Raw genomic sequence first — 16,449 nt, forward strand, 5'->3', positions numbered from 1 at the left:
TCTCTGCTAAACTTGAAAGGACCTTTCAGTTTTGTGCCCCTTCATACGGGTCATTGGGAAATCTGAAAATGAAACACAATGTTGAAATGGCTAATCACTGACAACTGTTTAAACTAGAATATCCTTTATGGTTATAGAGCACAGGGAAGTATTTAGAATAGCCTATATCTGCCCGACCTCCACTTGCACCCTAGACTAAACACTACAGCTAAAATGAGAATTCCAAGAAGAATGTATGTGGTAATCTCCTCAAGTATCTGAGAGCAAAGGAAAACACTTCACAGACTTACAGCAATGTCCCATAGATTTTCAGGCATCAGCGATTCTAACTGGACCAAGACTGGGAGCCTTAACACAGGTCCTTGTACTCTGTAAACTCTTAGGGTACATGGATTTATTTCAGGGGTCTGTGAAGACCCTGGACATACAAGCCAGGATACATGGATATAAGCTATTTCTCTGGAGAAGGCTCAAAGATTTCACCCTATATTTAAAGGCATTCATGATCCAGGAAAGATGAAGAAATAGTTTTTAAAAATCCTTAAAAAAAGGTTCTATACTGATGATGTTACAGTTAACTTTTTTTTTCCAGCCAAGGAAATATCATATATATTTCAGGAAAATATAAAAAAATTACTTCAAGAGCTAAGATGGTAAGGTACCCTACTTGTCTGATTCAAATTGATAGCTTTTCTTGGACCAACCTTTATTAATATCAAAACATTTTACATACGTATGAATTTTTAGGAATAAAATCAAACTCCCTTTTTTATGAAGATACTACATTTTATCGAATGCCGGTTTTTTTTCATTTTACCAAGACATTTAGCGAAAGTAGAAGAATGGAAACAGATGTTCATGTTTTATAAAACTAAGAAATTTAGGAGAAATTTAACTTATCATTTTGAGGCATAAACATGACTGTGTTTTAAAATTAAAAAATCCTTTTCAGCTCCAAATCCCATTGGATAGGGTCAAACTCCAATGTCAAACTCAATTCTATACTGAAGATGCTTGTAGGGGTCATCAATGTAACTCCAATTAGTAGACTCATGCTCAAAGAACAGGCCTCAGTTTTGTACCAAAAGATCAGTGCTGAAGTGTGCATTTCTTAATGTATTAACTTAAATAAAATATTTAAGGTTGGGATTCATCCCTTTAGGTGAGTTTTCATCACCTAAATAAGAGGACGCTAACTCACTGCCATCTTCAAAAAGCCAACTCGGGGGCAGACGATGTGGTAAAATGGATTCAAAACATAAGGCAGTTCATAAACCTTAGTGCACAGTGCATAGTGACTATGAAATATGGGATTTGGTGTGATCGACTTATCTCCTTCCCTTTAAAGTGAGGAGGTGAGTAAGATACTATTGTATGTTACTGTATGATTACTATGTAAATGTCCTCTTAGAGTGAACTCGGTAATTAGGGACCAAGGCTTAATCATTTTATATCCCCTAGCATCACCCAGACCACCAGGGTGGTGATGGAATACAAGTGTGTTGAATGAATAATGAATTCATTTAGCACATGGAGATTTTTGTCTTAATTCAAAGCACTTCTGAATTGCGTATATCCATTATATGATTATTATATGCTTCAGACAACTTAAACTCACAGCTTTAAGTGGTGTGTATGCCAAAGGTCTGCTCTAATTCTGTGTGAATGCACTGTGTGACACTGGGTTGCCTTGCAAACAGACTTCTCACTTGACTTTTATCTGCAAGGAATGTGGGTTGACTCATAGGTTACAATTGGTCCAATAAATATTTCACTCAAGGGCGACCATAGTTCCTTGAAGAAGACAAAAGGAAGAGTTAAGTTGTTTAAAATCCAGGGACTGGATCTAGAAAGCAAAAAGACTGGACAACTGGACTGATGCTTGCCTCCATTTTCACTTCCCTCCTGCCAAACACACTTCATGACCCAGTCTTGGGAGGGTAAGGTGAGAACAGTATTAGCCTCAATCTTCAAGATCTGACTTTTTTTTTTTTTTTTAAGCAATGAATGTTAATCCTGCAAATGTCAATAGAAAGAACTATTGGTAGGGAATCACTAGAAGAAAAATAACCTTCACAGCTAGCTGGGTCATATCTTTCTTCCTCAAGACAGGACTTAGATAAAATAAAACAACGCTTTCTTAAGCAAAGGAAGTTTCTTTAAAACCATTGTAAGATAGTTTTCTAGTTTTTCTTTACAATATTCTCATCCCTCTCAAGTCAGTTATAACATCTAACTTTACATTTTGGCTACTATAATTTTCAGACCATTCATTTCACCATTTCCCCCCCTTTGGAGGAGGCAACACTTAAGAAATCTCTTTTCAAATAGTTTCACTGTAATTTCCATCTTCTCTCCTGCACCCAACTTCAACTCGATTTTTTTAGCCTTCTTCATATGACCTATTTCTAGGATATTTGATTATTTTTCCATTTCTCTATAGGAAGATCCTATTCAAATATTTTTAGGTACATTCCATTTGTATCTCTTTTTAACCAAGAATATAGTACACAATACATCCTGAAAGCTCCCTCTTTAATAACTCATTGGATTCACGATATTTTAGCTCAGAATTTTTGTTTAAAGGGTGTTAAAAATGTTTTTTAAAAAAGTACTCATTCTAAATCAGTGGCACAAGTACCATAAACTAAACTTAAAGTGGGGGGGGGGGGGTGGAAGCACTTTGATTGTAAACTCTATTTATATTATCTAGACTCAACAGCAAAAAAAAAAAAAAAAAAAAAAGAAGAAAAAGCCAGTGGTGGTATTTTGATTTATTAAATTGTTTTAATAGTTGCTATGCCTTTTTTTTTTTTTTTTTGCTTTTGTTATTTAAGAAAAAAAAATTTATTCCTTTAATTCCTCCACAGCATGAAACAGAGGCAGCATTCGTGCATTCTTAGTTTATATCTTTCTAAGAGGGGCTCACTGATTAGGTGAAAGAATGTAAAAACAGAATCCTACCAAACAGAATCATGGGTTCTTGTCCTAATTCTGCTACTTAAGAGCTCTATGAGCTTGGACAAGACTGTTAAATATCCACCATCGATTTCCTCATTCATAGAATAGGGTAACTGTAGCTGTCTTCCTTTCCCCACTAAGTACTTGCAAGGACCAAGCAAAGGAATACACTGAGAATTTCAACACTGAGATATTGCATGACCATAAGCTACTACTTGCTATGGTACAGCTTAATGGGATCATCAAAAAAAAAAAAAGATAAAAAAATTCTTTACATCGTTATTCACAGGAGCAAAGATGTGGAAGCAGCCCAAATGTCCACCAAATGGATAAAGAAAATGTGGCTTATCTACATAAGGGAATATTACTTGGCCTTAAAAAGAAGGCAGTCCTGCCATGTGCTACAACATGGATGAACCCTGAGGACTTCAGGCAGAGTAAAACAAACTAGTCCCCAAATAACAAATACTGTATGATTCCATTACACAAGTTTCCTTGAATGGTCACAATCATGCAAATGGAAACTAGAATGGTGGCTGCCAGGGGCTGGAGGTCGAGGGAGCAGGAAATGGAGAGATGTTGTTCAACAGGTGTACAATTTCAGTTTTGCAAGATGAAAAAGTCCTAGAGATGTTACATAACAATGTGAACACAGTTAACACCACTGAACTGCACACTTCAAAATGATTAACAGGATGAAAAAAAAAAAAAACGCTTCAGTGTGGTTAGTTGAAGGTACATTGGAATTCAATGGGATTTAAGCAGAATTAAACCAAAATAATAGCCTTTGTTGGACCCTTGGTTAGCAATTGATCTAAATAAACTTAGAAGAATTACATCACTGGTTAGCCAAGGTTTTGTCCCCAAAGAGACAGCCACTTCCTGGTGGGGACATCTACCATCCCAGTTGCCCTCCTCCTGGTGCTCAGCCCTCCCGGACCCCAGCAGTAACTCCACCCTTCTGCTCACCAGCCCTCCAGCATGTGGCTCCCACTGCTGTTAATCTATCACCTAGCACATTGCTCTCCATCAGTGTTGCACACAGCTGGCATCATCATTCATTAGGCCGTGAGCTTCTTGAGGGAGAAACCACATCTAACACTCCTTTGCTGTCTCCTAGTTCCCTAGCACAATACCACCCATCAGACATTTGCTAATTGAATAATTTCTACTCTCAAAGCTTTCAACATCTTTCCTTTAGCTGTTGGTGGGGGCCAAGACTCAAAGGCAGAGAGCAGTTGACTGTTTTAAGCTCTTGAAGGTCTTTGTGTGGTGCCTCATTCATGTCTATTGGAGAGAAAAATGAGGGTAAGAATCATGTATTTATAGCTGTGTTTATAACGAGACAACAAAGATGTTCAGTTACAGCTCTCTATGAAAAAGAAGGCTTGAGCAGCAACATTTATAATAATCCTTCCCCAATCCATTTATGGCTTTGAAACAGCCAGCAGTCTGTATTATGTTAGCAGTCCTTATAAGGGTTCTCACGCAAGAGTGCAGTTCTAATGTGGGCAAATCTCAGACCCCTAGAACTTCCATTAATAAAAACCATAAATCCACAGTAAGAGAGGGCTGAGTTAGATAGAGTATTGGGTTCTCTTTAAAACATGTAACTCTTCCCCCTAAGAAACTTAAAGCTCACTCCTGGGTTGAGCGCCAAGATAAATATAACCGTCAAGAAACAGGGAACGATATGTAATTTTATTCCTAAAATACTCAGGAGTTACTCAGAAAAGAGCCTGTGAGAAGAGCAAGAGAGAGAGTTAACTCCAGAGGAGAGAAACAGGAACCTGCAGCAGTGAGATTAAGCAGCGCAGAGCCGCCCTTTCTCTCAAGGGGCTCCAACTCTAGTGCAGGGGACAGGATGCCGCCTAGTCCCGGGGAGGGATGGGGGATGCAATCCGATGACCTGTGAGCTGCGGTGATGATCACATGACAGTGCAAATGCCACTCAAGTCGGCAGCCACTGGACAGTACAGATCTGTCACACAGCACTCACCACCTGGTTAGAAACAAGTAACTCAAACATGGTCATGACCACATATAATGGTGTCCGGCGACCTTGCACAACCAGGGAGGGAGGGAAAACAGTGGTTTCATTGCTTCTAATACAGACTCCCCATTAGACACTGAACTTGAAGACAGGAGCACCGTGTTCCAGCTGCCTGTGCCCATCCCAGTCCCCTGCCCGGGAACCCTGGGCTTGACACGTACCAGCTCGTGCAGTTATCACTGGAACCAAGAGGGTCACATGCAACTTATCAAAAGGTCACGCAGCCAGTCTACTGCAGAGATAGACTCCAAATCCAGGCTTCCCTGAGTTGAGCAGTTGTGACAGACACCACATGACCCACAGCACCTAAAATATCTCCCACCTGAATTTATACAGAAAAAAAAAAATATGCTGACCCCTGGATGAAGGCTTTGATATTGGGAGGGTGAAATTAACATTGACAGAAATATGAAAATGCAAAGAAAGGGTTTGAAGGAAAAATTGGGGAGCTCCATTTTAAATGTTAGAGCTGATAGAGATGCCCCAAAAGGGAAGATTTGAGATACCGACACTACGGAGAGAGGTCAAGGGCAGAGGGGCAGACTTAAAGTGATGCTGAGAGTGGTGAGAAGGGTGAGATGGTAGAGGGAAATATGGCAATGGTATAAAACTCATTATGAAGGTGAACTCTACAGTCAAAGGAGAACTTACCAGAAAGTCTCAATATTCCCCTTCCCCCCCCCAAAAAAAAGAAAGAAAGACAGAAAAGAAAAGAAAATGGAGAGAGCTGCTTTGGCTGAATCTGGGAATAATGCACCAGAACACAACCTCTAGGCAGCCCTCTGCCTCTACAGCAGCTCCTGAGGAATCCACTGGTTTGAAAACCAAAGGCATGCCTACAGAGATAAAAACCAGAAGGTCAAGGTTGGTGCATTTGGGTGGACGAACTTCCACACTTCAGTAGAGGGAAGCAGTGGATGAGACTGGCAGGGAAGGACCAGAAAGGTAGTAGAAATAGGCTTGTGTTGTAGCCAGTACCTGCGAGACTAAATTGACTTAGTAGAAAAGAAAAACAAGGCAAGGCTGACAGAGACGTCTAGGGGATGCTTAAGAAGATGTCAATGAACTCTGAAAGTCACTAGAGACCATCAGTAAAGATACAGACAGAAGTCAGTTTCGAGGAAGGGGAGAAGACAGGATGGAAATGGAAAGACGGGAAGGGAGAGAAGACAGGGTTGTGTATTTCAAAAGTATGGAGACATTTCTTCTTCCAAAGAGGGAAGGGAGAACAAAGACAGATGTGGCAGATCGTCTGCAGAAAACAGCTGCAATAATCTCCACCCCGAAATCCATGCCCGTGGTGGTCATTCCTTCCCACACTGACTCTGGGTTTAGCCACGTGGCTTGCTTGGGCCACAGGGCATCAGCACACAGGACACAAGAAGAGACTTGAATATTGCCCTTTGGGACCCTCTTGATGTCCCTGTAACTAACTCTGAGACCAGCATGAGGAGGAGCCAACCAGCTTGCTGGGGGATGGGAGACCCCCGGAGGAGAAGGGAGATGCCCAGGCTGACAGCTGCCAACCTCCAGACACATGCAAGAGGTCATCCCAGATCAGCTGGTCACCAGCTCACCTGCCAGCCAGCCAGTGATGCATGGAAGAGCACTGTGACCTTAAGTCACTAAACTGAGAGAGGTCTGTTCTGATGTAAAAGATAGTGTCGGAAATGATGCTCTATGCACTGCATGACCCTAACTGCTTGAGAGGACCTCAAAATGCTTTAGGGACATAAAGCTTTGCTTTCTCCTTTTCGATCTTTCCAACTGTCTATAATGAAGAGTAATCACTCACAAAGTGTTGTCATGATTGTGTTATTACTGCTATTGTCAACTAACATTTGAAAGGAGTGGAATTACACTTACCAGCATCCGGACTCTACCTACCCAGTCATGTTTATGACCCACACAGAAGCCTAAACCAGGTCCACGGGTCTTTCACACGCTTTTTATTTCTTACAGGTAGGGAAAAAAATGCAACCTAAGCTAATATGCACTTGAACAATCAACCAACTCCTGATGTCGGAAACTAGACATATTTTGCCAATTTTCTAGCTCTGTTTGGAAGGTAATTGCTATGAGCAAAACAGAGCTGACAGTTTTTCAACGCAAAGATGAAGAGCCCAGCATTAAAATCAACAATGGGAAAATAATTTTCGCCTAAAATATTTTCTGAAGAACATCTCCCATAGTTTATGTTTTTGACGATGAGAGCTCTCTGCTGGATATTGTCATTTTTTATCAATTAAATGTGTTTTTTTTTTCCTGTGCACAGCCATCTAGTTTAATACCTACCACATGTTCTTTGGATTTTATCCAATAGTTTATCTCGAGGGTTTAAGGAAGTCTGTGATATAGACAGGTACACATTCTTCTCTCCTACCTCCCACATAATTTTCTCAATAAGATACCTTTAAACAAATTTAACGTTTTTTTTCACATAAAATTCATCTTTGGGTTGAAGATGAAGAAACACATTCTTGTTTATTCTTTCTTCTGAAAAGGCCCAGTAGGGAGATATTTCTAATTAGATAGAATTCTCTCAATGTCTAATGCATTTATGGACTAAGGCAATATGAGTAACACTTTTTCTTTTTTTATAGTATATTTATTGATAAATATGGGGGATAAAATATGGTCAACAGAACAAATGCTTCCTCCTGAAAGTTTTTTTCTTTTTTGAAAAAGTATAAACCTACAGATAAAAGAACAAAAAGTAAGATGGGGGCAGATAAAAATGTAGAATATAGAAAAAAGTAGGCAGTGGATTTAGAGTAGAAAGAGTGAGATCTCAAGTATCAAAAGACTGGGGACTCCTTTGGGGACACTGATCAGAGTAAAAAAAAGCCACCCCCCACCCTATAAAAGAGCAGCAGTCAAGAAGTTTGTCATCACATTTACAGCTTCTAGTCAACTTTACAGCATCTTGCTCTTAATTATGAATGGATAACTGAAAAATCAAACCTTGGAAGAAAGTCTCCAGATGTACAAATCAAATTGAAAAGTTTCAAAAACAGAGACAGTACAGAAAACTTAAAAAAAAAATCTTGAGAGAGAGAAGAGAAAATACTACAGCCATGGAAGAAAAATAAGAAGGTATGAAAGGGGAGAAGAGATGAAGGCTCTTGGGAATTTGAAATTTTCAAAAATAAAAAATGTCTATAGGTAGGTTAAAAGATAAGTGGAGAAAAACTCGGACAGTAGAACAAACAGACAGAGAGAATAGGAAAAAAATGCGGAGAGAAGAAAATGCTCATTAGACATCTGACAAACTAGAGGACCAGAAAAAGAGGGAAAACAGGGGAAGAAATTATAAAAAATTAATAAATAGATAAACAAATAACACACTTTCCAGAGCTGAAATGACTGGCCCTTCACAAGGAGCATTTATATGAAAAGCCAGAGACGATAAATAATAAGACTCACACCAAGGACAAACTTTAGAATACCAAAGGAAGAACAGTTCTCAGAATATTAGAGAAAATTATGCAGGAATTGTGCTCAGAGACAGAATGACATTGACGTTCACCCCAGCAGGGCTGGACACTTAGAAAAAAAACAACATAATGTCTTCAAAATTCTGAAGGCAGATAATTTTTGTACATGAATATTATACTCTGCCAAACTATTAATTAAATGTGAGCCTAGAATAAAGATATCTTCCAGTTGGCAAGATGGCAAAAAAGGAACCTTCCTCTGGAAGGTTCCAGGTTTTCTGGCTGCCAAGTCTTTCCTGATGTTGGCCATTACTCACATTACTTATTAGATCTTCCTGCTCCACCCCCAACTTTCTACTTGATAAGCTAAACTCGATCTGTTCATCCTGGAAGGTATAGGTTTAAGTCATCACCACCTCCAAGAAGGACTTTCTGTTCCTGCCAGCTGGGTGCAGTCTGTTGGTCTGGAGACCCACAGACCTTGCCTCCCCTCACGTACTTCTAGTCTACCTCTGATTAGCGTAATTGAAGACCATGCCTTTTCTCTCTAAACAAATTAATAGAAGCTTTCTGCAGCAACATATCTCCTGTTTAATGTGGTGGTTCTGGCCCTGCAGTGCCTTCCCTCCAGGCCAACTGTGATGAATACACTTTCTTTAATATAGTAGACATTTACTGATAAGAGAACAATCAATGTAAAATATAACATTATTCTAGTAATAATACCGCACCCACACTGTTTCATCTCTGCTCCAATTCCTTCTACATGCAGATTTCTCAACCCAGAGTCTCTGGATGTAGGGCAGAAAGGATCATTTCTAGGGCATGAAGGGGAAAAGAAAATATTCTTTCAATTAAAACAAGATGATCTTATGATCAGCAACATCCATGAAAAATCTTGTATGTGAATGTTCAATAACAGCATTTTTAACAATAGTGAAAAAATGGAAACCCAAATGTCTACCAACTGATAAATCAAATATGATATCTACATACAGTGGAGTATTACTTGACAAGGAAAAGGAATGAAGTCCTGATACATGTTAGAACATGGATGAACAGTGAACACATTGTCAGTGAAAGTGGCCAGTCACAACAGACCTCCTATTCATTTGTATACAATAATCATCAGAATAGACAAATCTATAGAGATAGAAAGTTGAATAGGGTACACTTTAAATGAATGAATTCTAGCTCAATAAAGTTGTTATGTGAAAAAGATCAATGTAGGAATAAATTCAATTCCTATATTGTCTTTAAGGCAATATCAAAGAGCACCAGCTTAAAGAGGGCAGGGTTGGCAAAGTATGGCAAAACTGAACAAGGTCAAAATCGGCAGCTGGGACCAGCAAACACCAAGTTAAAATGAAGGTCATGGCAGTTATTCGCCTCAAAATACACGTATAATCTGTTCACTGTAGAGTTTACTACTTGAAGAGAAGCCATAACAGAGTGGTCATGAAAAATAGACTGGATTCTATGGGAAGCACGGAGGGCCTGGTTATATAATCTTTTGTAGGTCATTTAATTTCCAAAGGTATTTTCTCTAGTTTCCCTACTTGCCAATCACCTTATTTCATAGGAGTATTCTTAAGGCAACTGATGGATAATATATTTCATATTGACAGAGGACCAGGATGTGAAACCACCACTGAGGTTTATTATAGGTATTTGAACAGATTTAATGGCACGTGATCTGTAGGGTCAGTGAGTTAAAGCACTCATTTATCATGGCTTTCTGTTAGGATGTTAGAATAGTTGCAAAATAAATGTAGAAAAGTTTTGAGTCTTCCAAAATGGATGGAAAATGTGTTTTAAACTATCTTAAAAGTAAATAATGATTTTACTTATTTTTGAATTTTAGGGGTTCCTTTTGAAATAGGTCCCACAAAGGCATGATGATAGACTGGTGGAGGAAAATAGATTAAATAGCCTCATGAATGACCCAGCTACCATCCTTCTTTTGTATTCTTTCTTCAAGAACATCAGAATAAACTAGACTTACCAAACAATGATTTTAACACAAAATAAACCGAAATTCTACTCTTTTTATCTTCTCTCAGAACATAGTCAAATTCTCCTTCGCCCTGTTGTTACTCATTTGAATATATCCACAAGGTTTAAGATACTGACCTAATTTTAAAGAAAAATAGATATAAATAAACTATTTTCCTTAAGCATAAGGTATAGCCCTTCAATTAGTCTGCCTTTGTTTTAAATTCTCTTCATTTTCTTTCATCTTCTACTTCCCTTGTAATTATAAACTTTCTAGTCTGTATGACAAAGAACACGAATCTGGTTTGATTTAGGAACGTTATGATCTATACTGAGTTGAAAGATATTTAAAAGTTCTATGCCACTGTGTCACTGAATTCAGGACTTACAGTAGTCCAGGACAAAAATGCACCCATCAGATAACTAAATTGGGGTTTATGAAAAGCAAACCTACAAGACATTGGCTTGTACAATCATGTGACAGCAACCTGCGAAACTGTTTAATTTTGGTATGTGAAAAATCACATGAATAAATGAGTGCAAATAAAACACTCTTACTTCTGGAATACAAACTGTTATTTTTTTTTTTCTTGACTTTTCTTTGCACCCTTGTGCAAAACACAGAATATAGAAGTCAGATTTTAAATTGCAATATATAGTAGCCATGCTGCAAATTTGGGGCAATTAACTTCACTAGTCATGCATTATTTAATTTCAACTTCAAAATTTTCCTATTGTAGTAAGAACATTTAACAAGAAATTTATCCTTTTAATAATTTTTTTAAGTGTACAGTAACAGGATTATTAACTACAGGCCCAATGTTGCACAGCAGATCTCTAGGATTTGTTTATCTTGCATAACTGAAACCTTCTAGCTGTTGAATAGCATCGCCCCCATTTTCTCCTTTTCCAGCCCCTGGCAACCCCCATTCTACTCTCTGCTTCTATGAGTGTGACTACTCTAGATACCTCATATCAGTGGAATCATAAAGTGTTTGTCCTCCTGTGACTGGCTTATTTCACTTGGCACATGTCCCCCAGTTTCATCCATATGGTCACATCATCTTTCTGTGGTTAACTTCCGTAGAGTAGATTAATGGATGGCAACCGGACCACACCTTGCTTTATCAGTTCCCTGCTTCTGCCATTTGTGAGCTGTCTTGCAGTCAAGACGGCGTCTCACCTGGAGCTGACTTCCCTGCCCGCTGAGATGAGAACATTGTTTTGATGCATGGAAGTGCCGCTTTTTTTTTTTTTTTTTTTTTTAAAGTCAAGGTCCCTTGGCAGCTCCTCTGCAAACCACTATGGCAGCTGTGCTAGAGGTCATGAATATTACATAAGGGCTGTCCATGCATTCAAACCAGAATCTCCAAGCCACGATTCCCATAGCAACACACAGAGATTTTACTCATCTCAGAGATGAAGCAGCCAGCAGAAGTATTCTAATGTTACCCTCAATTTTTTTTTTTAGCAAAATCAACACAGCACTCTTTTTTCAAAGCAGTCATTTTTCGCAAAAGAAAACTGATGATTGTGTTAAAATACGTTCATTTAGAAGTTACCGAACATCACACAAATGAAGGCACCTTCAACTTGAACCACAATCTATGTTTTAGAAACAGCTGCTATTTGGATGAGTACATGGGCAAAAGAATCCAAATCATTACAAGTGAAATGAAAGTCTCAGCTCAATTCTCTAGTTACATATTTCATGTCTGATTTCCAGTCCCCCTTCCATATATATGCACTTCATTATTATGGGATGGAGAAGAAAAGTGTTCCATGAGAAGGAACGTTTTTAATTAATAAAATCTTTTCTGGCTTTATTCTTGAAAAGCATAATGCAACCTATTTTTTTTTAAAACTGTAAGAGAAATACTATTATATAAAACACCTAGGGTGTAAAATTTGGGGGAAAAGATGGTTCAAGTCTAAGAAAATAAACATTAGCTTGAAGAAACTTTGTTTTCCTAAGCAGAGCAATGGTTTCCTGAAAAAGCTGAATTAAAGTCATTTTGAGATTAGAAGCAATTTTTCTTCTTTGTATATTCAGGGATCATTTTTGCCTGTCTAAATAAACCATCCACCCACAGAAACAAGTTACTCGGGTTAGAAAACAACATAAAAGGCAAGACCACTCTTATCACACTGCCTTTTTCTACTGAGGGAAGAAAATATATTTCATTTCTTGCACTTCTTTCCAGCCAGACAGTGAGAAACGGTAAGAGAGGCAACACACAGGTGGGCAGGAACTTGGGCAGGTGACCCATCGAGGACCCCGGCACCATCTGCCCAGAGCCGGGCAGGGGAAGGAACGGTTCTACCTTTGCTTTTTCCAACTGGGCCTGGGCCTGTCGCTCTGCCTCTCTGCGCACTGCCTCCCGATCTTCCTCCAGAGAAACATCTGAATCGGATGGACGGCTGGTGTAGGAGTCTGCCGAACCCTGGAGAGGAAAACGGACATTTTAAAAAGCGATCCCACCCAAGACGCGCGGCATTGGAAGAGACGGCAATCAGCTTCCTAGACTGAGCTCTGCATTCCTGAAAAGAGGAGAAAACAGCCCGCTCCGGGGGGCAAACCAGCCACACCAACCACACTCTGGTTTGCAGACCACTCCCTGGGAGAGTGCGCTTTCCTGGTTACGAGTCCTTCCAAGTTACCACTCCTTCCCCAATCTGAGGCTCCCACGACCGGCCTTTCTGGAAGCCAGAACAAGTTCTTGTATAATTAAGCGAGCCCCGTGGTGCAGTGTAGGAAGGACACTGCTGGGTTTCAAGGAGAGCTTGGAGAACAGCCTACACGCTAAGGCAGGAATTTATAATTCGAAAGAAGACAGTCTAATAAAAAAATAATAAAAGGCAAGTCTAACGCGTTATAAACGTGAACTCTCTGCAATGTCACGAGCCTAGAGGGCTCCCACTTTCATCTCAAGCATCCTTTTGTACCTCTGTAGTCACCTGCTACCTCCTCTGACGAAACTGGAAGACCACGGCCGCCAGCTCCGCTCAGTCTTTAAGCAACACGTTTTTCAATCCCTTTAAATAGATATTTCACAAAAGCTGTCTACAGAAAAACACCTGCCCGGGGATCCCGCCGATGGCAATAAATCACAGCAAAGGAAAGGGAGCCCAGGAGATTTCAGGACTCTCTCCCGCTCCCTTCTCTGGCAATCGGGATCGTATTACTAATCGCACCAGCCCCAGACAGCCCTCACTGCAATAGCAGCTGAAACAACGACCAAACAACGTCTCTCGCAAAGGAGAGCCCGTGAGCTTACACAGATGTCCGAATTCTTCAGCCTTCCTCCCTTGGCGCGTTTCAGAAGCCTGATCCAGGTGGCCTTCATTAGCCAGACAGCGCCTTTCTCGTCCGCAGCTGCAGCCCCGGGCGCAGATCCTCAGTGCGCGCTGAGCCCTGCAGAAGCCCTTCTCGTTTCCTATCCATGCTCTGGGCAAACCCCTCTCCTCCGTCTCTGCCTCCGGGGCTTTCACTTCCTATCCCGGAGGACTCCAATCCAAGGAGATTCTTACTCTCCCATTCCAGTGGGGAGAGGAAACAAACACTCGAATGCTTTCTATTGCTTTAAAAATAAAGAACACTTCAACTGCATTCAAACACAGGCATCAAACTCGCCCTAAACTTAATGCATCTTATTACCCTCTTTTCTGCCCTGCTCTTGGATTGGGAAAAGAAATTAGTTGTCAGAGAACCTTAAAAAAAAAAAACAAAACAACAAAAAACAACCCCACCTAGTGCAAAATGTATGCACTGATATTTGCAAGTGCAAAGTTCAAGCCTTATCTACAGAGATCTGGAGGGGAAGGGCGGAGGACGCTCTCCCCGCACTGGGCATGCTCCATATGTAGCCTTTTTACGCAGATGCTCACATCACACTGTTAGTCTATGTCAAATTGCCATTTTGCATCTAAAATGTAAACAGCTGGAAAGGGCTTTTTGGTTCTATAGAAACAGGCACATGGGGTGTGTAGCATGTTTCTGTTTCAGATGAAACATTCTCTCCAAGATGAAACATGTAATCTCTCTCTCCCCCCCCCCCTTTTTCTTTTTCATTTACTGATCTCTTTCCATTACTTTGTGGCAGGAAGTATATCTTATGTCATAGGACAATTCATAGCTAGTAAATATTATATACATTATTGGGCAACAGAAATTAAATAATGCTCATCAATCCTAATATCAGACTGTTCGTGATTGCTTGTGACTTCCTAAACAAGATGCAAGAGAGAGATTCGACCATTTAATTAGGGTGTGAAAGTAATCAGAGTGCTAAGCAATGAGTTTCACAGAGCTCAAAATGACTTTGAACTGCTTCTCCAACTGAGAAACTACCCTTCCAGAGAAAGTCCCTGAAATAAACAACAGTGGGAATTCTTATCACCGTAATTATAAAGAAATTTCAAAGCTTGGCTGATTTATTAGCTCGAGTTAAGATTCACAGAACAATTTAGCCCAAACGTCTTATAAATAAAGTGACTGAGGCTTGAGATGGAAAGATACTTATTCATTTCTGTTCTAATGGGATTACTTATTTTATTTAGGAAGAAATACACACTTCCAGGTTTCTCAGAGGAAAATAAAATTCTATCACTGCATTCCAAACTACATTTTTGTCTGAGTGTGGTGGTGGTGGGGATTATTTTGTAAAAGTCACACGCAAATGAAAGAAAGGCATTCTTAAGAAAATCTTCCTTCCTTTGCCTCCATCCCTCCCTCTCTCCCTCCTTTCCTGTCTTCCTTCCTCCCTTCTCCTCTTCCTCTCATTTCTGGGCTAAGACCAGTCTTCATGACATAAATGCTAGAAAATATAGTAGAACAGAGGCTTGAGAATAAAAGTTGTAGATGAAGAGGGGAGGGTATAGCTCAGTGGTAAAGTGCATGCTTAGCATGCTCCAGGTCCTGGGCTCAATCCCTAGGATCTCCACTAAAAAATAAACAAATAAATAAACCTAATTATCTCCCCCTCACAAAAAAGATAGAATGCACCCCCACTGTGGTATCATAACACAAATTAATAAGGAGATTGCTTATATTGTTATGAAGTGAATGTAAAATGCATGGGGGATAGAAAACACATTCCAAATTTCAGCAAAATTCACAAGGAAGAGATGAGTTTTTCTACGCCAACACACATGCTAGGGGATACCTGATCTTCCCAGAGGATTACCTGTAGTGGGACCAGCACAGTAGAAAATTACCAGGAAGCACAATTATATCCCACAAAGGACTTCAGGCCCCATCATCACAAGTGTTGGCATTTAAAACCCAATCAAGTGGGGAGGGTATAGCTCAGTGGAAGAGCACTTGCTTATTAGCATGCACGAGGTCCTGGGTTCAACCCCCAGTACCTCTGTTAAAAAATAAATACATAAACCTAGTTTACCCCCCACACCAAACAACAACAACAAAAAACAAAAAGGAAAATCACCCTGCCACAAGTTCAGGGCACACCTCAGTGAGGATACAAAGTTTCTGTCTTTAAGAACCTCATAACAAGAGCAAGAGCCAAACACAGGATCTCATTCCCTTTTGAACAAAATAAGATTTTAAAAGTCTTTTGCTAATCATCAGGTGTAGCTTTTAATTACACAGTCATTTTGAAACCTCTTTCCAGGTTTAAATCATTAAACAGTTTTTAAAAACTCTCTACATTGAGTTTTGTCAATGGTCTTTTAAATATTTGCAACAATACACTGACCTTCAACAATTTTACAATACATCAGTGACTACAAACTAAAGTTTAGTGTAGCATACAGAAGGAGCCACATGACTTTATTCCTTGGATCTGTGACTGTACACACTTTCAAAATATTTTTCATTATAGATGTTACGTGTACCCACTGTAGAAAGAGGGACAAACAGCCTTCACTTTAAACTCCCTCACCCAAAGATAGTCACTATTAAATAGCAGCATGGTTTAGCCTCCAGAGTTCTTGCATTTTTGAAAGTCACCCTCCCAACATGTGCTTTACAATTAATCTCCT

At 39.7% G+C, this 16,449-nt stretch overlaps 1 protein-coding gene and 1 non-coding gene across 10 annotated transcripts in view; one reads left to right on the top strand and one right to left on the bottom strand.

Moving 5' to 3' along the window:
* CACNB2 (calcium voltage-gated channel auxiliary subunit beta 2) overlaps positions 1–16,449 on the bottom strand; it is a 347,480-nt gene that overhangs the window by 102,103 nt on the left and 228,928 nt on the right. For 7 of the 9 annotated variants that reach the window (XM_074358076.1, XM_074358077.1, XM_074358075.1 and 4 more), the window contains one exon: positions 12,771–12,890. In XM_074358076.1, coding sequence (XP_074214177.1) covers positions 12,771–12,890 — 120 coding nt within the window. Of the gene's footprint in view, positions 1–12,770; positions 12,891–13,724; positions 14,243–16,449 lie in introns of those variants that run through there. The other 2 variants (XM_010967949.3, XM_010967945.3) reach the window with 2 other exon arrangements.
* Positions 15,743–15,818, top strand: TRNAN-AUU (transfer RNA asparagine (anticodon AUU)). The gene is given in 2 exon segments: positions 15,743–15,779; positions 15,783–15,818. It is a non-coding gene; the product is annotated as a tRNA-Asn (tRNA).

The sequence above is a fragment of the Camelus bactrianus genome, chromosome 35 (genome assembly GCF_048773025.1).
Source record: "Camelus bactrianus isolate YW-2024 breed Bactrian camel chromosome 35, ASM4877302v1, whole genome shotgun sequence".
NCBI lineage: Eukaryota > Metazoa > Chordata > Mammalia > Artiodactyla > Camelidae > Camelus > Camelus bactrianus.